Genomic DNA, 24,624 nt, shown 5'->3' on the forward strand with positions numbered 1-24,624 from the left:
TAACCTGACAACTGCCATACCACATTTACTTTGTAGTAGAATCCTACTTCCTGGTTAGACTGGGTTTATTTAATGTTTACTGTGAGAGCAGTATACTTCTCGCAATCCAAAACGGAGTATTCCTCAAAAAGAGCATGTAATTTCCTATACCTGGAGCAATATCCACCTCATTCCACCTTCTGGATTTTCCATGGAGAGTTGTGCATTGGACTAATGGACGCTATCCTGTATGCACCAACCCGACTCTAGTGTGGTACTCGTTCCGCTCTGGTTAGATTCCTCTACTAACTTCCTTCCTTGTCGTTGTTCTTTTGGATTACTTGCTGACTTCCTGGAATCTATTTGTGGCTGTCCTAATCAACAGGTTAGTGTACACTAGATAGACGCTTATTGCCAGTCAAGTCTTGGTTCAGGTCCTAATGTAATCCCTTTTGTATCAACAGCCTGGTGATATAGTTCCATACACGCCCTTTCCACCAATAGCTCTCTTTGACTGTCGATTTTAAGTCAGAGAGTGATACTAGTTGGAAGGTTCCCCTTGACAACGTCGTTCCCCTTGAGATCCAGGGACCTCGGAACGTCTCGAGTGTATCCTTTTTTGGTTACCTATCTGTATCCTTTGATTGGCGTTTTACTATTGTATTCTGAATCATAACATCCTTTTTGCCGCATTCGAACCTGCAAGCGAAGTGGACTGAAATAACAAAGTTTGGGTACGCTTGCGTTTGGGGACCTGTGAGTACTCATACCCCAACCGGTGGTCCCTAGCGCAAGGGCCCATTTAAAAGCACGAATGGCCCCTGGGGGTCCCTCTACATTCCACTGCTATTGCGAAATAGCGACTCCATCCCGAACTCTCGAACTGCCTCTGCCTTCAAGTGGAGGTCCTTCTTGAATAGTGGGAATTTGTTCTGCATCGCCTAATCCGCCTTCCCAAGCTGCTAAAGACCCCCGAAGAGACCCTATTCTGCCCATTGGAACAAGCGTGTGTGCTGGCATTGCATGTACTAATGAGCACAAGGCTCCTCTCTTCTTAGGGCTTGGACTGCCTCTTAGTTAGGTGTATTGTCGATGTCCAATTGGGCCTATAGACTATCTGCACTGCCTGTTTCCTTCCCCTCTAGGTTGTCGACCCCAATTGTTTTGTGTATATATATTGTATTGATTGTGATGTGTTGGTGTACTTAGTGTTACTGTAATTATTTTGCTATGGTCTGTGTTACAAAGGCCTTCTAATGTGTCTATAGTTTTGATATAACACCTGTCTGGAGTAATTTGTAAGTGTCCTTGCTCTGTGTGCTCATTGAGGTCTTTCAGTCACCCTCAACCCTCCTGAGACTTAGTCTTGACCGCCAGTCATAGCTACCTTAATTGGTCTGGCTTGTCCAGAGGCTACCCTGTTCCAAACTAGGCTGGCCTTTTGAGCATCTGCCCACCAGGTCAGAGTTCAGAAAGCCATCTTAACAAGTGGCATAACAGAAACCACAGTGTCGACATGGTACAATGACATCATCACGCTCCGGCATTAAATGTCAATTACGTTGCAAAGAAAGCAGCCATTTTCGGTCCAGAGCGTGGGTGCTCCGAGATCGCAGAATGGCTTTCTCATCACAGAATGGAGGTCAGACCCACTCATGTTCTGTCCATTATGTGTTACTACTTTTAATCTAGAGTAAACCTAACGGGATGCATCCCAAATTGATATTTTATTCTTGATTTCAGATGTGTTCCCTTGTGCACCCATTGGCTATAACAGGCGTAATCATTGTGGAATTACAGTGCCTGAGCTTTGCTCTCTCCTCAGGTGATATCCAGGAGAGATTTCTACCAGATAGTTTGATTTCTTCTTCATAACATTTTGTGTATTTAAAATACTTTGACCCATAATGCAAGAGTCACTGACAATTTGCACTCAACCATATTTTATGGTTCTTTTAAAATAGGTCACATACTGTCACTACAGAGTCCACGATCCTGACACACTGTAGGTGAGCGACCATATACATATACACTTATTAATGGAACTGAATTACTCGCTAAAAAAGATGACTTGTGTTTGATCCCAGCTATTGATATACTTTTTGCAGATCTATAGGCAGGTCCACTAGTTAACGTCTATATGCTGGATCTCCAGTGAATGGTCCTGTAATCCAAGCGCAATTAAGGTCTTCCTCCGTTTTACAGGTAGGCACCTAAAGTGATTTTTTTAAACTAGAATTGTTTGATACATACTTTCATTTGAGTGATTAGAGATATACATCATCTTCTGTGTAATCCCACTATTAGGTGGTGAGATCCATTGAGAACATTAAGGAACAGATCATTTATGCCGTCAGAGAAGATATTTTATGGACATTATTCCCCGTGAAGTCAGCCAGGTGATTGGCAGCTGAGCATGAGCGAGACCAGCTAATAAGTTCCTGTATAGAAAGCATGTAGTCATGTTTGACACACGTCCCGGTGTAGAAAGCATGTAGTCGTGTTTCACACGTTCCTGTATAGAAAGCACGTAGTCGTGTTTGTCACACGTTCCTGTGTAGAAAGCATGTAGTCATGTTTGCCAGACGTTCCTGTATAGAAAGCATGTAGTCGTGTTTGTCACACGTTCCTGTATAGAAAGCATGGTCATGTTTGTCACACGTTCCTGTATAGAAAGCATGTAGTCATGTTTGACACACGTCCCGGTGTAGAAAGCATGTAGTTGTGTTTGTCACACGTTCCTGTATAGAAAGCACGTAGTCGTGTTTGTCACACGTTCCTGTGTAGAAAGCATGTAGTCATGTTTGCCAGACGTTCCTGTATAGAAAGCATGTAGTCGTGTTTGTCACACGTTCCTGTATAGAAAGCATGGTCATGTTTGTCACACGTTCCTGTATAGAAAGCATGTAGTCGTGTTTGCCAGACGTTCCTGTATAGAAAGCATGTAGTCGTGTTTGTCAGACATTCCTGTGTAGAAAGCATGTAGTCGTGTTTGCCAGACGTTCCTGTATAAAAAGCATGTAGTCGTGTTTGTCAGACGTTCCTGTGTAGAAAGCATATAGTCATGTTTGCCAGACGTTCCTGTATAGAAAGCATGTAGTCGTGTTTGTCAGACGTTCCTGTGTAGAAAGCATGTAGTCGTGTTTGTCAGAAGTTCCTGTATAGAAAGCATGTAGTCGTGTTTGCCAGACGTTCCTGTATAGAAAGCATGTAGTCGTGTTTGTCAGACATTCCTGTGTAGAAAGCATGTAGTCGTGTTTGTCAGACGTTCCTGTATAGAAAGCATGTAGTCGTGTTTGCCAGACGTTCCTGTATAGAAAGCATGTAGTCGTGTTTGTCAGACATTCCTGTGTAGAAAGCATGTAGTCGTGTTTGTCAGACATTCCTGTATAGAAAGCATGTAGTCGTGTTTGCCAGACGTTCCTGTATAGGAAGCATGTAGTCGTGTTTGCCAGACGTTCCTGTATAGGAAGCATGTAGTCGTGTTTGCCAGACGTTCCTGTATAGGAAGCATGTAGTTGTGTTTGCCAGACGTTCCTGTATAGGAAGCATGTAGTTGTGTTTGCCAGATGTTCCTGTATAGGAAGCATGTAGTCGTGTTTGCCAGACGTTCCTGTATAGGAAGCATGTAGTCGTGTTTGCAAGACGTTTGAAGACATGCCCATTTCCTCAAAGACATTTGCTCCAGATGAAGGGTTGAGCTCATTATATTATTTGTTGATGTCTATTAAAATACAAATATAAATGGATACTCTGTTATTTGCTCTTTAAATGTAAATGTATCTTATGAAACAGTCACAATGTATTGATTAGCAGACCAGCTGTTAACTGACACAGCTCAGTATTTATGTTGTGCTGGGGACAGGAGTGTCCAGTATTGATTAGCAGACCAACTGTTAACTGACACAGCTCAGTATTTATGTTGTGCTGGGGACAGGAGTGTCCAGCACTTGATGACACTCCTTATCTGTTTGTTATAGCAGCAGCTTCTTGTGCCAGAGCTGCAGTTCTCTCCCCGCACCCTAATTCAACTGAGTCATAAACCTACTCCACAAAGCGTCACAGGCAGAAGCAAAGTGGGATCTATTCCATGAGATATGCAATGTGGGTGCCTAGACTACACCCTCAATGTTCATCCATCACCAGGGGTCTAAGTTCCAGAGACTGGAGAGCATTACTTTGGGCCTGGGGTCCTTTGGGATGCACCAGCTTGAACACTTGGTATTGCACAAAAAACCCTAGGTTTTGCACCATTTAAGTGTCAGTGGGCCTCATCATGAGTTTGCTGGTCCGCAAACAAGGGTGCTGGTAAACTCACCGTCCCCCTTCTTTCTAGACCGGCAAACTACGTGTCTGCCTGCTGTGGCCGCTGTGACCGACATGTCTGACCCTGCCGGGTGCAGCAGCCACAGTAGCCAGACTCCTCACAGAAGTGCCGGCACCGTTAACAATGGTGCCGGCGATTCTGAGTCCCCCCTCCCATAGAATCCTATGAGACTCTATGGGAATGGGGACTATTTTACTGGCGCCTGACTTCCTGGGCCGCCGGACATGGAATCTCCAGGTGGCACCAAGAAGTCAGGCGCCGGACTCGTAATGAGGCCCAGTGTCTTTTTCTTTTAGATCTGAGAGTGAGATGATTTGGTTTTGTTAAACTTCATTGTACGTACCATTACTTGCCGTAATTACTCCTTGTCCTAGAGTTTCTCTACATCCACCTCTCTTAACATGGAGAATGAATTGCTCCCGCCTTCGTATCATACAGAAAGTCCCATGAGAGTTAAGGAGTCTAATGCCTGAATGACAGTGGGGGGAAAAATGACAAAATCATTTTTGCAAGTAGACTGAATTGGTATGCACAGTGACGAGGAAGAGTGGGATTAGGAGAACATAATTTTACTCTTAAGAAATTAGAACATTATCCTGCAGACTATACAATGATTATGAATAATATATGAAACCTTTTCTTCTTTCAACAGAGAGCAGAGCCATAATTAAAATCAAACTCTGGAAATGAACATGAGAAATTGAGCTATGCAGAGGAATATGAGAGGTACCACAGAAGCATAATTTCACGAAGCCTATAACGACATTCCCACCCTCACAGGAGAGCCCAGTGACCTGCACATCGACTAGGATTCATACAAACAAGAAGGCATTGGTCTGCTGCTTCAGTCACAGGCTCAGTCAAATCACGCATTTGAAATTTCACATGGCTGAGAAACGGTACAAGTGTACAGAGTGTGCGAAAACCTTCACCCACAGATCAAACATGTACAACCATCGGAAGACCCACACAGGGGAGAAGCCACATGAGTGCACAGAGTGCAAGAAAAGCTTCACTTTCCCTGCATCTCTGAGAAGACATCAGAGGGTCCATACTGGAGAGAAGCCATACAAGTGCACCGAGTGTAGGAGAAGCTTCAGTCTCTGTAGTGCGTTGAATCTTCATGAGAGGACCCATACTGGGGTGAAGCCCTACCAGTGCACAGAGTGCAAGAAAAGCTTCAGTTTCTCCTCATCTCTGAAAAGTCATGAGAAGATGCATACTGGGGTGCAGCCTTTCCAGTGCACAGAGTGCAAGAAATGTTTCGGCCTACCTTCATCTCTGAGCCACCACCAGAGGATCCATACTGGGGTAAAGCCATACAAGTGCACAGAGTGCATGAAAAGCTTCACTGACTCTACATCTCTGAGAAGACATCAGAGGGTGCACACTGGGGAGAAGCCCTACCTGTGTACAGTGTGCAAGAACAGCTTCACCGACTCTTCATCTCTGGGAAAACATCAGATGGTCCATACTGGAGAGAAGCCCCATAAGTGTACAGAGTGTGAGAAACGCTTCAAACTCAAATCACACCTGTACCTGCATCGGAAGATCCACACGGGGGTGAAGCCCTTTGAGTGCGCAGAGTGCAAGAAAAGCTTCAGTCTGCCTTCGTCTCTGAGATACCATCAGAGGATCCATACTGGGGAAAAGCCATACAAGTGCACTGAGTGTGGGAAAGGCTTCAGTCTATGTAGTACATTGAATCTTCATCAGAGGACCCATACTGGGGTGAAGCCCTACCAGTGCACAGAGTGCAAGAAAAGCTTCTGCAACTCCTCCGCTCTGAGAAGCCATGAGAAGATCCATACTGGGGTTCAGCCTTTCCAGTGCACAGAGTGCAAAAAATGCTTTTCTCACAAAGCAAACTTGAACAAGCATGAGATGATCCACACTGGAGAGAGGCCCTATGAGTGCACAGAGTGCAAGAAACGCTTCACTGACCCTTCAACTCTGATAAAACATGAGAAGATCCATACTGGAGAGAAGCCCCACAAGTGCACAGAGTGCAAGAAAAGCTTCAGCAGCTGCAATAAATTGAATCTGCATAAGAGAAGCCATACTGGGGAGAAGCCCTACAAGTGTACAGAGTGCAAGAAAAGCTTCAGTCAATACACACATTTGAGAACACATCAGAGGATCCATACTGGGGAAAAGCCGTACAGTTGCCCAGAGTGCAAACAAAGCTTCAGTCAATCTACAGTTCTTAAACGCCATCTGAGGATCCATACAGGAGAGAAGCCGTACAAGTGCACAGAGTGCAAGAAAAGCTTCAGTCAACCCTCAGTTCTTAAACGCCACGAGAGGATCCATACTGGGGTGAAGCCCTATTCATGCACAGAGTGCAAAAAAAGCTTTCGTTTGAAAGGGGCCTTGATTACCCATCAGAGGATCCATACTGGGGAGAAGCCCTTCAAGTGCCCAGAGTGCGAGAAGTGCTTCACTCAGTCCTCGGCTCTGGTACTGCATCAAAGGATCCATACTGGAGAGAAGCCCTACAAGTGCTCTGAGTGCAAGAAAAGATTCTATGGCATCGGAGCTCTGAAAATCCACCAGATGACACATACTGGGGAGAAGCCCTACAAATGCGCAGAGTGCATGAAAGCATTTGGTAAGTTTTGTCATCTGAAAATCCATCAGGGAATTCATACTGGAGAGAAGCCCTACAAGTGCACTCAGTGCAAGAAAAGCTTCAATGATCCCTCAGCACTGAGAGTCCATGAGAGGATCCATACTGGGGTGAAGCCCTACCAGTGCACAAGTGTGCAAGAACAAATTCAGTGACCCCTCAGAACTGCAAGTCCATCAGAGGGTCCACACTGAGCAAGAAAAGGGCCAGTCTTTCCTCAGCACTGATAGTCCATCAGAGGGGGGGAACCCTATAAGTGCACAGACTGCAAGAACAACTTATGTGATACCTCAGCACTGAGAAGCCATTAGAAGATCCATTCTTTAAAAAAAGGCTTTTGTGGGTCTTTAAAGACCCTAAAGTTCCTGTGGCGCTGTTAAGCCTTGCCCATAAATGGAATAAAAGAAATACATTCACAGCAATGAACATGACTTACGATGCATCAGGCAATTAAACTCGAACAGGCATTCAAATAAGGGAAATAGACGTGATCCTATATTGCACTGCGCTTCACACCCTCTGCAATACTGAATATAACTAAAGAATGAAGAGTAGATCTGGCAATACTTAAAACACCTCTGATTAGAATATTGCAGCCAAAGCACTGAGAAGCATTAATAAAATAAAACGAACAAACACCACCGTGACTGAGAATGACGTGATATTCTTTACATGTAAAGAGGAATGAAGATCTTTCAAGAAGCAGAACTAGTGAGACGATTCTACCGAGCATTCAGCAAAACAATAAAGTAACACTAAAACACCACAAGTTACCCCAAAAAACTATTTTGCAAAAATATATATCAAGGCCCCATTAGAACATTTTACGCAATTTACCTACCTGTGATTGGTGAAATAAGTGCAGCCATGACAAATGAAATAGTTATGAAACAAATAACAAAAGTAATCCTAGAAAAGCTTAAAATGGCAAAACACAAGAAATCCCATGTCTGATCTGTACCAAATTTCAGGATGATACAACTAATCTTGATGCATGAGGACTAACAGAATGCAGCAAATATCTCTGCCAGTGCTGGAAATCAACACCAGCGACGCTAGCAACAGGAGAAACATGCCTACTCCTCAAGAACCTCCGCCAGTGTGGCAAATCAATACCAGCCAGGCTAGCAACAGAGAGAACATTTCCACTCCTCAAGAACCTCTACCAGTGCTGCAAATCAACACCAGCCAGGCTAGCAACAGGAAGAACATTTCCACTCCTCAAGAACCTCTGCCAGTGCTGCAAATCAACACCAGCCAGGCTAGCAACAGGAAGAACATTTCCACTCCTCAAGAACCTCTGCCAGTGCGGCAAATCAACACCAGCCAGGCAAGTAACAGCAAGAACATTTCCACTCCTCAAGAACCTCTAGCAGTGCTGCAAATCAACACCAGCCAGGCAAGTAACAGCAAGAACGTTTCCACTCCTCAAGAACCTCTAGCAGTGCTGCAAATCAACACCAGCTAGGCTAGCAACAGGAAGAACATTTCCACTCCTCAAGAACCTCTACCAGTGCTGCAAACCAACACCAGCCAGGCAAGTAACAGCAAGAACATTTCCACTCCTCAAGAACCTCTAGCAGTGCTGTAAATCAACACCAGCTAGGCTAGCAACAGGACGAACATTTCCACTCCTCAAGAACCTCTACCAGTGCTGCAAATCAACTCAACACCAGCCAGGCTAGCAATGGGAAGAACATTTCCACTCCTCAAGAACCTCTAGCAGTGCTGCAAATCAACACCAGCCAGGCAAGCAACAGGAAGAACATTTCCACTCCCCAAGAACCTATGCCAGTGCTGCAAATCAACACCAGCCAGGCAAGTAACAGCAAGAACATTTCCACTCCTCAAGAACCTCTAGCAGTGCTGTAAATCAACACCAGCTAGGCTAGCAACAGGAAGAACATTTCCACTCCTCAAGAACCTCTGCCAGTGCTGCAAATCAACACCAGCCAGGCCAGCAACAGGAAGAGCATTTCCACTCCTCAAGAACCTCTACCAGTGCTGCAAATCAACACCAGCCAGGCTAGCAAAAGGAAGAACATTTCCACTCCTCAAGAACCTCTAGCAGTGCTGCAAATCAACACCAGCTAGGCTAGCAACAAGAAGAACATTTCCACTCAAGAACATACTGCTTACTCTACAAATTTCTACCAAATTACCTGCAAACTATATGCTAGATGTGGGTAAGGCACATGTTCATACAGCAGTGACACCTGTCTACCTGCTACCTATACACAGTACCATGGGATATATGTGGACAGGATATATACCCATATAGAATCCACACCTGTCTACCTGCAGCCTATACACTGTACCATGGTACATATGTGGGTGGGATACATGTCCATATTGAATCCACACCTGTCTACCTGCTACCTATACACAGTACCATGGGATATATGTGGGCAGGATATATACCCATATAGAATCCACACCTGTCTACCTGCAGCCTATATACTGTACCATGGGATATATGATATGATAATGTATTTATATAGCACCTATACACAATGTGTTTCAAAGCACTTCAAGGCAAGGGAGGGAACAAGGGAAAATACAAACACATTCATACAGGCCATGAACAGGAAGGATGTGAAATTAACTATCGTACTCGGCCTGACGACATTTCAGATAGTGCAAGAGCTAAGACATAGATAAGGAAGGGAGGGGGAGAGTGGGAAGAAAATGGAAACAGACAGGCGACTACCGTATTAGGCCTGACGACATTTCTGATAGAGCCAGAGAAAAACAAAAGGTGAGGGAGAGTGGCGCAGAAAGGGAGGGGAGGAACAAAATAAGCGACTATCGTACTAGGCCTGACAACGTTTCAGATAGTGCTGGAGGGAAGGAAGGAGGAAGGGAGGGAGGGAGGGAGGGAGGGAGGGGAGGAGGGGGGCACAGTAAGGGGAGGGGGCGGAAACAGACGAGGTTGCTATTATACTAGGTCCAGGGACAATTCTGATAGAGTAAGTGAGTAGAAGAAAGTAAGGGGAGGAGATGGGAAAAGGGAGAGGGGAGGAGAGAATAGAGAGTAAGCAGGCAATAAGAGTAGAGAACCAAGATGTGAGAGTGAATACAACATGCAGAAGTCAGTAGTAGCACATAATGTTGCAAGCCAGGATACAAGATAAAGATGGGAACAGCATGAATCATGGTCACCGTGAGTACAAGATGCAAAGGAAGTCCAGCATGAGAGTTGAGAAAGGGTAACGCACCATGAATCAATGATGTCCATAAAAGTAAAATCCAGCATTGGCCACAAGACGGTGATGGTGAAACCAGAAAGTTGCAGGACAGACTCTTGTGTGTGGGAAGGGGGGGGGCTCAATGGAACAACACAGGGGGACCAGAGAGGGTGGGGATGACCTGTGGGGACAGAGGGTGTAAACACATGTTGGTGCATGCTTACCTGCTGTCTTAACAAGGGTTCGGGTCCTGGATCGCCCTGGTCCGAACAGGTCCAAACAGGAATTACCCTTTTCGTTGACTGCCCTTTGCTTTGGACGCCTGGGCGAGAGACACCCTTTATCTAAGAGTCAAGAGCAGGAAGGAAGAGGCAGGGCTAAGAAGGTGGGTGGTGCTTAGGCCAGGTGACCTGGATCCACTTGCACCTGCTCCCCAGCTGCAAAGGAAAAGAAGCTGGAGGGCGCCGCCTTAAGTAGGAAAAACCTACCTGCTACCTAAACACTGCACCGTGGGACATATGTGGGTGGGATGCATGTCAATATAGAATCCACACCTGTCTACCTGCCACCTATTCACTGTACCTGGGATATATTTGGGGGGTTGCATGTTCATATGTAATCTATACCTGCCTGCCTGCTCTCTATACTCTGCACCATGGGATAGATGTGGGCAGTATATAGACTCATATAGAAGCATCATGGCACTAGAACAGAGGGGCAACAGAGTAACATCTTGTGGAAACAAAGAACAGGCAACAATGAATTCTAGCCATCATGCAGGAAACATACAGTGCACATGTAAAGCACATACAGTGCACACGTAAAGCACATACAGTGAACATGTAAAGTAGGCTCTAAGTGTAGCCATATTTGTCAAATCTACCCTGGTGAAGTAATCATTGCGGGACATATACTCAGAGCTTTAAATAGAGCCTTTTTTAAATTCTTATTGAAAACAACATTTTAAATTATGTTTTATTTGATGGCCTGAAATGAAAACATTCAATCAGACTTTCTAATTACTAGTCATTTGTTAAGCAGTTTTAGCACCCTGGTGGGGGCGCCAGCCGATCAGGTGGCTAGGGACGTGGGCTGAAACCTACTATCTCACCCCACGTTCTAAGCCATTTGACGGCTGATTTCCCCTGCCGCTTTCTTCCCCACCCTCCATCCCTCTTTTTTAACACCTTCCAACCCCCCACTTAGCAGCAGCGGCCCTCGTCGCAGCCGCTCCTTCTCGGCTCCTACTGGCCACCATGGAAAGGTAAGAGGGGCTCCATACGGAGCCCAGCCTTCCCTTTCCTTGGCAAACATCTTGGGAAAGTATTTTACTTCATTCTACGGGACGCGCGCAGTGTCCCGTTGCACGAAGGAAAATACTTTGTTTTTTAGCACCCTGGGTTTCCACTTTGGCAACCCCGGTGCTAATAGCCTTAAGCCCCCATTCCAAGGGCTGGAACGGGGGCGTAACGGCCCGGAGCTGGGGGCGATGCTGCCAGGCCGTTACCCGGAACGGGGATTAACTCCATAATAATATACAATACAAATATATACAATGGATGGGTAAACTATATGCACAGCCATTATGGACAGCTGAAATAACGGCTGCCATCAGACCAGACTCGGCAACAGTGAGTTAGCTTCACGGGCATCATGTCTAAGAAAGATCCTCGTCAGGAGAAGTGAAAAGGAGCCCCAAAGGAGCGAATAAACCAGAATCGACTTGAAGGAGAGCCCGGAATGTGCCACTCGCCCCATGGGGATTGGACAATCTGAAATTACTGATGGGGTACATATCACCTGACCATCCTCTGTCATGTGATGGGGGCCAAAAGAGCATGATGGGAAGGGAGCTGAACTAAGAGCTCTTACACCAATCCAGAAGCTGAGATAAAAGGAGAAAACTTACAAATGAAAACAGAGAAAGGGGATTATTACCGAGTCTCCCAACAAGAGGCCGGCATCGACGGGAGCAGACGGAATCAAGCTGCTGTATTGAGAGACTGGATTGCCCCTGACACCTGGTACCAGGCTGCCACGTGAGAAGGCTGATGTCTGTAGGACCTGTGTACTTGTGCTAGACAGCTCAGGTGAGGGGTATTCATGTGTTCAGACTGCCAGGTGAGAAGGCTGATGTCTGTAGAACCTGTGTACTTGTGCTAGGCAGCTCAGGTGAGGGGTATTGATGTGTTCAGACTGCCAGGTGAGAAGGCTGATGTCTGTAGAACCTGTGTACTTGTGCTAGGCAGCTCAGGTGAGGGGTATTGATGTGTTCCGAATTGTCTGAGACTCTTTATAGTTTTATCAGAATAAATCATCATTCTTGAAATGTGAAGATAGTGATGTAATAACTCATAACATTTTTCAACTTCTGAAACATGCAATGTCAAACACAATTTGCCTACAAAACGACCCCATATGCATGTTTGTACATTCCCAAAACACATTATAAAAGGCTGCATCATATATGATGGGGAAATTAAATCCTAGACATTTAAACTTCTATAAATGATTATATAATACTGATATTAAAGAATATTTCTAATGAATACATTTCTCCCAGATGCCTCATCTTTTTAAGTTTTCTTAATATACAGTGTTGACCAGTACATGTGTTGACCACCACCAGGGGGCGCTGTGCAAGTCTGAGGTCCACTCCATCACAGCTCCTTTGCATACTTTTGTGACAAAGGATGTTGTCCATTTATACACGTGGAGCCACTGACTCAACCTACTTCAGATTATTTATTTTTTTGTTCACTCACTGTAGGAAGGTTTTTTTCAGAAAACAATGATTATCTTTCATGATGTTAATGTTAAAGGACATTTGTACCGTGCACTATCACCACCGGAGTGGTCCCCTGGCGGCTCTGAAAGAGGAGGGGAGGTTGAGTTAGTGGGAGGAAGCAGGAAAAGTGCCGGAGAGCAGTGATGTGCTGTTGGCGGCCTCATCCCGGTGGGTCTGTTGGTTGGACCTGGGGTGTTTGCGGCCGGCAGTCATTGTGTGCTGTTGTGCAAGTCTATGTGTCTTTTTTGTTTTGTTGTTGCAGTGTAGTGAAGTTAGTGCGGTTTGTTGTGCTGTAGGTTTTGGTTGTGTTGGTTTGGAATGTGAGAGGTGTATGCAGAGGGGAAATTGTTAGTGGAGTTGGTTAGTTGGCATCTCTATCCTGAGTTGAGGCGCTGGGCTTGTGTAGTCTCCTCTGATGCGCCTGTCCTGATATGGGTCCCTCTGACATTCAAGGTTCCTTACTCCTCTGGTCCCCACCTCTATCAGGCTCTCTCATAACCCACCTGTCCTCCCTTCATGCTCCTGTGGCCAGTGCACCAGCCGATGTCAACGAGTCGGGTTGTGTGCTAATTGCCAATATCTCGGTAATTCCACAACACTGTGGTAGCTGGTGATAACTAAGGGGCGGGTGGGGTAGTTGACTCGGTCTCCGTGGGTGTCGTCTGAGTTCCAATCTATCCGGTGTCACCCGTCCAGGTGCCGTGGGAGCTTCCCCGTCATTTCTGGGGCTGTACGTGTCCTTTTCTGTTTTAGTCATCCTTTTCTCTGTTTCGGTTTTCAGTATGAATCAGTGGTGTTGAAGAGCCAGGTTTTTAGTATTTTCCTGAATTTTAGGTGATCTTCGGTGTTTCTTACTTATTTTGGTATGTTGTTGTTAGGTAGAAACCTGTGCAGTTCCCTCTGGGACCAGTGCAAAAGATTTAAGACTACAGGTGGTTGGCAGTAAACCCAATTGGTAGCAGTCTGTACCACCCAGATCTACCTGGTAGCTGTTGCTGAGCAGTCAGACTTCCCTCAAGAAGAGTTAGGCAGTATACAGAGTATTCACAATAGGTCAAAAGAACACAGTAGAACAAGTAAACACTGACCAGAGATTGGTGTAAATGAGATAATTATTTATTTAAAACCCCATCTAGTAAAACACACAGGCACTAATGTTAAGCAGTTCAAAAACACGGTCACTAAAAGATATACACTCCCTTAAAAGAATATTAGACAATTCTTAAGTAAAGCCCCACTTATTTTCAGACAGCGGTGAGCGCTTAACGCAGATGGCACTCTAATAATTTGTTTTAAAAAGGGAGAGAAAAGCAGAGTATAATTTGAAACAGATCCCAACACTTTCACAAGAACACAACAAGAGAGGAAGGCAAAGTAAAACCGTGAAGTTCGAGTTCAGAAGGACGGATCCACTTTAAGAGGATCAGAACGAAATGTGTCCAAGGTCACACGGTTGAAGTGCACAAATGTTCAGAAAGAGGTGGACCAAAGAAAGGGACCAGTTAGATGGTCAAGGCGGCCAGCCCAGTCCAGAAGGTTAAGGGATTATTATTACCTTGTATCAATCTTTAGAAAGGGAGGCCAGGCAGACACGGTACCTTAAAGTGGTGAGAATACTCCAGAGGGGACAGTTGTTCCTGGCAGCGGATGCAAGTTGGTGCTTCGTCCGGGGGAAGAGAGAATCTCGTCGGGGAGGAAGACAGGAGTCTGTTGCACTGCCAGGGAAGAAACCAGCCACAGAGTTCTCAGGTAAAAGGAGCGGTCCTTTTATTTGCGTTCCAGTGGTAAGTGGCTATCAGGTTGCCGGGGTGCTTGGCACGGGCAATTCGACCACAAGACGTCCTGGGATGCGAGGAAAAGAAGGTAAACTGGTTGTGCCCACCAGTCAGGGGAAGAAGCCTCTCCAGCCGGGAGATCTTCTCTGTCGTCGGGAAGTGTTGAGTCGGTTCCCCAGGGCTCCAAGGTCGGCTCAGCTTCTCCATCGTCAGATTCTCAGGTCCTGTGGCGACTTCTGAAGTTCCAGTCCCCAAAGCCCTGCTTTTATGCAGCACACCCCTATTCACTCAGCCTAGCTGTCACTCAAGCATGCTAAGTGGTGAGCCGGCCGGCTCACCACCTGGGCCAATCACACAAGAGTGCGACTTGAGTTACCAAGGTAACTCAGTCCAGGGTGCCTAAACCCCCTCCCACACCCCCTGTGGTACCCAGACAGAGTGGCACCACTTTTGGAGGCTTCTGTGGAGAAGCCTGCCAAAATGTTGAACAAAGGGCTCGACTTGGGTTGGAGTCACAGAAGAGAACACAAACGCCATTTTATAATAATAGAAATTCTTTAATGTGATATAGTATGAAAATAAATTCAAACTTTACACATATACCAAAAATCAAAAAGGTTATACATATAAAATCATACATAAAAATAAAAACTCATACGATCATCAAGCATTAGTCACTAAAATAGCATCTAATACAAGATACACAATCTAAATTCGAAGAAACTAACTTCCTTCTTTACTGATATTTACAACTGCTTTCACAAGTTAGCAAATGAACCTACGCCACTTTATGCTAATTAATAATGGGGTGAGCTAAAATTCCCAATCCAAGTTCTATCTGTTGCCAGATGTTATAGAGGGCTATGAATAGGTGCATATTGGATGTATTAGTACAATACAGCCAAAATGAAGAATTTAGATATAGTACAAGGATCATGCACGAATTCAGCCAAAAACTTAACAATAATCTTCTTAAGTGCAGTGCATTGAGTTAGAACGTGTCTGGCTGTTTCAGGGCACAAGGGAGATTTACACATGCGGCAGGTTCGCTCTGCAGTAGGAATGTTTTCCCTAGCTCCTGTGATCGACAAGGTAGGTAGTTGACCTAGTCGGAACAGAATAATGAATCGGCGGAGTCTTCTGGTGGAACAGAGAAAAAGGTAGTCCTGCGGTTTCATGAACTTGAATATTCTATAGTTCACAAAACGGTAAGATTTAAGAGTATCCAGATGGGCGAAGTTCTCCAGCCAATCCCATAGGTCCACCTTTTTCCCTAGGGCATTTAACATTTCCTTGGTCACCGTAGTCCCTTTGTGCGTCCAACCAATTTCGTTGAGGAATTTTCCCATGTCTTTATACAGAGATGAGGAAGTAAGTTTTTTACTAAATTCCTGATGTAAGACTGCTAAGAGGGGATTGGCCGATCCACTTGTCATTTTCAGATAGAGCCCAGTTCTTCTTTTCAATACCATGGCCTTCAATGATGGCAGGCCCAGTTCTAATCTTATCAGGGCCATCGGCACCCCCGGGGGAAGCCCCAAAATGCGTCGCCAGAACTTTCCCTCTAGCACTTGGAGCCAAGCCAGGTTCACCGTCAGCAGAGATTCTAGTCCATATATGACCATTGGTGCAAAGACTTGCATGTAGAGGTGACGTGTTCCCCACAGAGTGAAACCTCCTTGTTTGCTAGTGAAAGATGCAATAAGTGAGATCACTTGGAGGGCCCTGGTGGTACGGCCCTGTTTACATAGTGCATAATCACCTAAGGGCTCTATTTCCACTCCTAGGTAGCGATAGGACGGAACATACATAATTATGTGTTTGAGTACTGTTAGATTCACACGGGTCACCCTTTTCCTGGTGAATCGCAGGACATTAGTTTTCTCTAGGTTAATGGTCAGGCCATTGGTCTTTGCATATTCCCAGAGGGCATGAGCAGAACGCCTGAGGCCACCGATGGTGTTATCGAGGACTACTAGGTCGTCTGCATACGCCAGGACCGCACATAACATATCCCCTATTTTTGGTGGACAGTTGTTAACCTCCGCTAGAGTCGCCGGGATGTCGTGTACATATAAGTTATAGATGAGAGGCGCTGTAACGCAGCCCTGCTTTACCCCTCTATTTTGTAGTACATTTTGAGTCGATTGGCCCTCCTGATTAAGACGAAGGCGCACTGAGGTATCACAGTGCAAAAGTCTGAGGTAATAGAGCAAACCAGGGGGGCACCCCAATGCTTCAAGCTTGTTCCAAAGCCTTGCTCTTGGGATCGAGTCAAATGCGGCCTTAAAGTCAATAAATAGTGCATATAGAGGGGGCTGATCCCTACTAAGTGCCCTCGTACGCAGTACATCCATTATAAGGAGATTATGCGTTGTTGAGAAATCCCGCCTAAAACCGCACTGGAATGTACTGAGTATTTGCTTGTCATTCACCCATTTTTGCATTTCACTTAGCAGAAGTGAGGCAAAGAGTTTCCCAGTGACATCCAACATGGATAGGAGTCTGTAATTATTTGGATCTATACGATTGCCTTTTTTAAACACCGGGATCAAAATAGCAGTTTGCCAAGTTCGAGGAATTTCCCCCGATGCAAAGACCTTATTGAACAGTATGGAAAGTAACTCTGCCCAGAAGGGCGGGTTGCTTTTTATCACCACATTAGCTAGCCCATTGGGGCCTGGGGCTCTCGACGACTTAAGGATAACAATTTTGTTGAGAATAGCCCCCGGGGAAACATCAAAAGGTTGTAAAATAGGAGGCTTCCCCATGGGACAGCTTGTAGATCCATCCTCTTCCATATTGCGATTTAGGAGGAATAGTTCCCAGATTTTCTCATTGATAGGATTGACAATAGTGCCTTTGCCCTTGATTCTATTCTCATTTAAGAGTACCCAAATGCTACGCGAGTTTTTAGAGCAAATAGTTTTGACAAGTCGCTGGTAACAATTGTTCTTCTCAGTTCTCCTGATACTCTTCACCTCAGCTCTATAACGACTTTTAATCGTTCTTAATTTTCACAAGATATAAAGCTCCTGTGAAATTCTGGCATTTTAGGCTGCGTATCCCTTTTCTAAGACCTCTCTTGGCATCCCGGATTTGCCCGTTATATCGAGGAGGGGCGGTTCCTTCTTTCATGAGATATCCCTTTTTGATAGCTGCATGGTGACCTGAGAATCCCCGTATCCACTCTTCTATTTCATTAGCAGTCATAGCCAGAAAATCATTCCCGCCCTCTTCTGTGTCCAGTTTAAGAGCTTCTGCGGCAGCTCTAACATTCTTCTCCGACCAAACTATTCTAGTTCCTGGGCAATTAGTTGAAATATTTCCAATATTCAACTTCGGAGTGTCAGGAATTAAGGTCAGGAGTGAGCATATTACTGCTGCATGGTCACTCCAACTGTTAGGCTTAACCCACAGGTCCTCCACTCTAATCTGCATCAAGGGGCACATAAATATATAGTCCAATGTGCTCCGAGACGATCCGTTGGACCAGGTATGCTTCCCCGGCCTATCACCCGGGGTGCGGCCGTTGATCATTGCCAAGTCCCAAGATTCAAACAGTTGCAGCCACCCCAGCCCTTCCTTCTCTCTCTTTTTATGTGTCATCGTACAACTGGTACTGAGGCCCGGATTGGAGGAAATAGAAGTTTCGTCGGTCATGTGACAGTTAAAATCTCCAACAACCACAGCTGCAGTATTACTAGATCCCAATGACCAGGAAGACAATAAATTCTGTAGAGAGTCTCTTGCAATTGCTCCGGGGGGGTTATATAGGTTAATAAGAAGAAACTTAGTACTTCCCTGGTCATGGGGGTAAGCAACTTCTACTGCCAGTAGTAGGTCCTCAGCTCCACATTGAATTTTGCGCGATATCAAAGAATTGGCGATCCCCGTAAGAAGGCCGCCAAATGGGCGTCCTTTGGGTCCACGTCGTGCCGGAGACTGGTATACAACATAGCCATCCATAAAAAGAGGGTCCAATGCCCAAGTCTCTTGTAGACAGATACAGTTCTGCTGAGATAGAAGATCAGCCGAGCCCTCCTCTCTCAAAAGATGGGAGAAGCCTCTGCAATTCCAGGATAATATTGATAAGCTTCAATGCTTCTGTATCAACTGGGGAAGGGACTCCAGTAGGGATTTGATTGCCTGTTGCACTTCACACAGTAGGGGATTCTCCCCTAAAACTGGCTTGTTTTCAAATTCCAAGTTCGGTGTAATCTCTGGGGCCTCAGGGATTGTTGAGAGGTCAATTTCTTGCAAATCCACATCAATGGCGATATCCACTGCTCTCAGCTCTTCTTTATGGTCTCTTAATAATTGTGCTGTGTTCAAAAACACACAGTGTAACGCAGATACATTCGGGTTAGGCCCCGATAGTGGCTCAAGAAACAGAAAGTCATCTGATTTTAGCACTCGGAGTTGCGGGATATGATAGAGCCTGGTCAATAGCTCTGAGCGTACCAGCCAGGAATGGTTATCCCTAGTATATAGGTTCTTTATGAAGCAGATGCAGTTAGTATGATTTTCCTGTGCATCCATCGTTTTCTCTGGTAATAGCGGCTCCGAAAGTTCACTCAATGAGTGTCCCTCATATACAGGCTCTGCCGGAATAAGCAGGCTTAATTCACCCTCTGATTCCGAAACCTCCCCCTTAATGGAGTCCAGGTCCACCTCGCTTTCCTTTTCTTTGGGCATCAGCCATCCTGTAAGAGGGCCTTTTTTTCCTGCCGCCCGGGCTGCTGCTCTCATCATCCTTTTCCTGGCTTTTTTTGAACGGGTTTCAATAGCGGGGCCACTTCCTATAAAGGACGGTAGGGGGCCCGTTTTTGGAGGCATATTTTTAAGAGCCTTTTTCGCCCGTCTCCTCTGCTTCCGTGTGCAGGGGCTCCGAGGGCTGAGATTCAACTCAAGGTCTACTTCCTCGATGGGAGCCTCTACAATCGAGATGTTAATCTCCCGTGCCTCTTGGGCCCCGCTCTCCTCCCTCTCGGCTGCCTTATCTTCCATCTCTTTGGCAATTAGGAGGGCATCTGATAAGTTTTCTTCCGTCTCCTCTTGCAGTGTGTTCTTCATATCCAATGCTAGTGCAATGGCATTGGAATTTGCCAGAATACGCCCTGTCATCTGTAGCAATATTTTTAAAGCAAATTGTAGAGCTCCGACAGATGTTTGTAACTCTGCCAATTGAGTGGAGCTAGCTACTGATCCTGTGCCCCCGTTTATCTCATGTTCCGGCTCGTCCTCCATCGAAACCATTACCAAATTTGGAGATGCAGAGAGACGATCGTGGTATCCTGCCGCAATGTGCTCCTCCACTACATCATTCAGGTTGTTGTCTTTCTGGATCGGTAGGCCACTTACAGTGGGCTGTGAGGTATAAGGCTGCATTCCTCTCTTTATTGACAGACACAGGTCCAGAAGGGAGTTGTTATCGATGTCCTCATAGTTGGAAGAAATAATGGATTGACAATCCCTGGGCACTTGTACTGACCCTTCTGACCCTTCATCTATTATGGTGGAATTAATCTCGGGAGGAGGGTTCACCGGAAAAAACTTGGTAATGGCACCTTGTACTGCGGGAAGATCGTGTTTGGCGTTTTTCCTACGTTTAATCCCCTTTCTGTTGGCCTCCTTTTGCTCTTTCGAAGCTTGCGGCTTGTTGTTCCTCAGGTTGTATAAAGAGTGTGGGGCTCTCTTCCCCCGCTGCATCTCTACACTGCTGTCGCCTTAATAAGCTAGGTAGGGTTTAAGGGCTCCTTCAAATCACTTAACCAACTCAGTTGAGCCCACGGTCTGTGAGCAGACAAGGTATCCCGGGCCACACAGACACAGAAAGTCAACAGGCACCCTGGGCAAGTCAGACACTGGAATTAATCCCAGGCCAACCTTGGCGAGACCCTAGGGCACAGCCAGAACCCGTGGCCCCCTTGGCCCCTCCACTTACTTGGCCACAGTCGAGGAGCCGCCTTGGAGCCGCCGTCCTAGCCCCTCCGGCTTCTCTGGTGCACACGGAGGCGGTCACAGCACAGACACGCACGCCACAGATGTAATAAATACTGGGGGGAAGCACAGCTTTCCGTGCACTGCTGTCTCGCCTTCCCAGGGCACCTCTGTGTCACACCAGGGGGGGGATCCGGGATCCGGTTAACACCGGACAGCACCTCGCACTCGCGGGCCCTGCTGCCGCTCGCTCGGCTCGCCTCTAGCTCTTTCGGGTCCCGTGCTAGAGGAAAGGACCTGCCGGCGCTTACTGATCACGCACTGTCGGCTCGTACCGTGTCAAGCCGCACCTCAAACTCGTCTCATCTCGTCTCTCCTGAGGCCGCTTCCGACAACTAGGTCATGCTCCCTAAGCCATTTTAGAATCGAGTCCTGGCAAAAAATACCAACCGGCGAATTAATATTAAATAAATAAACCGGCGGTATGTTCGAGGCTAGGAGAATTAAATAATTAAAGTTGGTTGCCTCGAACAATGGGAAAATCCCATAGGGATATATTCGCGGTCGAATATAAAAAGTAGTATCCACTGCCACCAGCCAAAACTCGATCAGGGGAGACGGAGACGTGCCCCCTCAACTAACAGACCCCGGGGCAATCAAATTGCCCCGACCAGTACATCCACAATATGATGGTTTGTACCGGTTTCTGTTAATAATTTGGGACTAGTAAAGCCAATGGTGACTTTACATGCCCTGGGAGACAGTAGTCAGTCCCAGGGTATGGAGTCTATGGTGGGGTGTCACTATGACATACTCATAGTAAAAACACATGAGGCCCTATGGAGTAAAGGACCCCATAGCCCTAATAACACATAAACAGTCAAAGGAACACCATAAATCATGTCCAAGAGTGGGAGAAAATGAGTCTCACTCTTGGCAGGAGAAAAAAAAAATCCAGAAATCCAGCAAAGCTGCTGGGGGTCTCACTAGGTTAGGAATTCAGCCTAAAGAGAGAATTCTCCCTAACAGTTGTTCCAAGTTTTTGCGGCTAAGTGATAGAAGGAAGTGCCTCCAAGTTTTTTCTTAAGTATGGTTTGATTTTCAGGTGGACTTCGTTGCTTGATCGGAGGGGTCTTGTTTGTTTTGTAGATTATTTTCTTTTGTAGGAATTCTGCTCCTTGTTCACTGATTGCCCTGTGCGTTATGCACATGTTTTTGAAGGTGATGCGATGTTTAACTGGGAGCCAGTGTAGTGTTTTTAGGGCTGGGGTGATGTGGTCTCTTCTGGATAGTTTGAGGACTAGTCTTGCTTCTGCATTTTGGATCCGTTGCAGTTTCTTCCGGAGGTGTTCTGGTATTCCGAGGTAAAGGCTGTTTGCATAGTCGATTATTGACATAATTAGGGCGATGATAGTGTGTGTTTTGTGCGTGAAGGAGAGGAAAGGTACAATTCCATTTGCCGTGTGGAGGAGGAAAAAACATTTCCTCCTCCACACGGCAAAAAGGTTAGGGTGTTTTCCATTAGTACTCCCAGAGTTTTTACTTCCTTCGATGGTGTTGGTGCATTTCCCATTTCCGTGGGCCACGGGATGGTGATTTCGTTCTCTTGGGTTTTGGATACGATCATTATTTCTGTCTTTCCTCGGTTGATTTTCAGGTTGTTGGCATTCATCCAAATGAAGACTTTTTAGGCAGTCGATTATGGTTCAATGATCGGCATCGGTGTCTTTCATTTTGTAGATGATCTGTGTGTCATCTGCGTAGTTGTAACATGTAATGTTAGATTTTTTGAAGATTCTGATGACCGGAGTCTGATAGATGTTGAAATATAGTGGAGATAGTGAGGATCCTTGTGGTACTCCACAGTCGTTAACTTGTGGAGTGGATTTGAATGGTTTAATCAATACGGTTTCTGTTCTTTCTGCTAGGAGTGATTTGGTCCAGAGTGGGGCTGTGTCTGTTATGCCTATGTCTTATGGTCAGGGTGTCGTGGCTCACTGTGTCGAAGGCTGCGGAGAGGTCGAGCAGAATAAGGGCTGAGGTCATGTTTGAGTTTGCGTTAGTTTTGAGATCGTCCCATATAGATAGGAGTGCTGTTTCTGTTCCTCTTGCTGGTCTGAACCCGACTTGAGCTGGGTCTAGCAGATGGTGTTTTACTATGTGTTCTTGGGTTAGTTTATAAACAAAGGTTTCTAGAAGTTTTGCCGGTTAGGGGATGTTAGAGATCGGCCTGTAGTTGGAGAGGTCTTCTACGTCGCCACTTGTGTTTTTCAAGAGTGGCTTGATATATGCTGATTTGAAAATCCTCGGTATAGTCCCCGTTGTTAGTGATAGATTTAGAAGGTTTCTGTAGTGTTCTGCTGGCGTTCCTTGCATGAGGATTGATTTGTAGATGTCTGGGGGACATGGGTCCATGGGTGATCCAGCTTTCTTGCTTTGTTTTACCAGCATTGCGAATGCCTCTGCTGATATTTCAGGAAAGCTTTGGAGTTTGTGCTGTGGTTCCGTTTTAGGTTTGTTGGGTTGTATGTTGTGGTTGGTTGGTCTCTTTTGTATGGATTGTCGGATGTCATTGATTTTTTTTTTTTTTTTTTAAGTGGTCTGCCAGGTCGTTGCATAGTTTTTCTGAAGGGGTTGGGGTGTTATCACAGCCTGGTGGGTTTCTCATTTCTTTAATGATGCTAAAAATGTATTTTTGTGTGTTGGCGGCATTGGTGGTTCTGTCATCATAATGTCTTCTCTTCGCCTTTTGAATTTCCTTCTTGTATGCGCGGATTTGTTTCTGGAGCAGTGTTTTTTTTATTTTTTAGGTTGTATTCTTTGCTCCATTCCAGTTCCATCTTTTTGTTTTCCTTTTTCATGGTGCTTAGTAGTGGGGTGAACCATTTTGCTATTGATCTTTTTTTATGGGGTTTTATGGGGTGAACGGTCTTTCTGGGGCGATCTTGTCTATTGTATCTGCAATTCATTTGTGTAGTATCTCTGCTTTCCTGTCTAGGTCAGCTAGCGCTAGTTCTGTAGTTGAGGGTTTGGTTAGTTCCAGTTGTTCGAATAGGTTGCTTTCTTTGACTTGTTTCCAGTTTCTCTTTGTGGTGGTTGTGAGTTTCGGGGGTTGGCTATAGACTTGAGTAGGCGGAGTGATCATGAATGGGAAGATGAGATGGTCGCTCCACAGTATTTGTATTGGTGGTTCCGTGGTGATGAGTTTTTCGTTGGCGAAAAATGCATCGAGGGTGTGTCCTGCCGAGTGTGGTGGCCCTTTGACTAGTTGTCGTAGTTTCATGGTGGTGAGTTGTTCAATCAGTGAGTTTTGGGAGTTGGCACGTTGTCTTCAAACCAGATGTTGAAGTCCCCCAGGTTGATTAGGTGTTCGTGGTTGATGGCTAAATTGGTGATTGCTTCTATGAAATTGTCGACAAATGTTGCATCATATGTCGGGGGTCTGTACACCAGTATGAATGTGATGTTGGTTTTTTAGTTCGCCATTAGGTGTATTACCATGGTTTTGCAGTTGAGGATGTTAAGTGGGTCGTCAGTTTTAATTTTCAGGTGTTCGTTGAATGCTATTGCGATGCCTCCTTTTCTGTTTTTCCTGTTTATTTGCAGGCATTTAAAGTTGGTTGGAAGGCAGCTTTGGAGTGTGATTTTGTAGTTGTCGTCCAGCCATGTTTCAGTGATGAACAGGATGTCAATGCTGTTGTCATCGAGTAGGTCGAAGATCTCCGTTGAGTGTTGTGACATGGATCTTGTGTTTATTAGATTGCAGTGAAGTTTGGAGGTGTTGTATGGTTTGGACTTTCTTGTTGAGTTCGTCTTCTGATCGGTGTTGAGGTTTCCTTCCTGGTCGGTCTCTTGTTGAGCTGTGGGTTTCTGGGTGTCAGCGCCTTCGAAGAGTTCTTCTAGGTTCTGTCTTGGGTTATTTTTGTTTTCATCGTGTTCATCTTCCAGAAGTTGTGGTTGTTGATTGGAAGTTCCTTTTGCTTTGGTGATGTAAG

The 24,624-nt window shown here is 45.6% G+C and overlaps 1 protein-coding gene across 1 annotated transcript in view; it reads left to right on the forward strand.

The window, feature by feature from the left end:
• The window catches only part of LOC138511127 (zinc finger protein 845-like), a 54,085-nt gene extending 44,301 nt beyond the window's left edge, over positions 1-9,784 (forward strand). The window contains exon 2 of the mRNA XM_069626611.1: positions 4,959-9,784. Coding sequence (XP_069482712.1) covers positions 5,192-7,090 — 1,899 coding nt within the window. The 5' untranslated portion in view covers positions 4,959-5,191 and the 3' untranslated portion in view covers positions 7,091-9,784. The remainder of the gene's footprint in view (positions 1-4,958) is intronic.
• The last annotated feature ends 14,840 nt before the right edge of the window (positions 9,785-24,624 follow it).

The sequence above is a fragment of the Ambystoma mexicanum genome, chromosome 6p (genome assembly GCF_040938575.1).
Source record: "Ambystoma mexicanum isolate Mex_15411 chromosome 6p, UKY_AmexF1_1, whole genome shotgun sequence".
In the NCBI taxonomy this organism is placed as follows: domain Eukaryota; kingdom Metazoa; phylum Chordata; class Amphibia; order Caudata; family Ambystomatidae; genus Ambystoma; species Ambystoma mexicanum.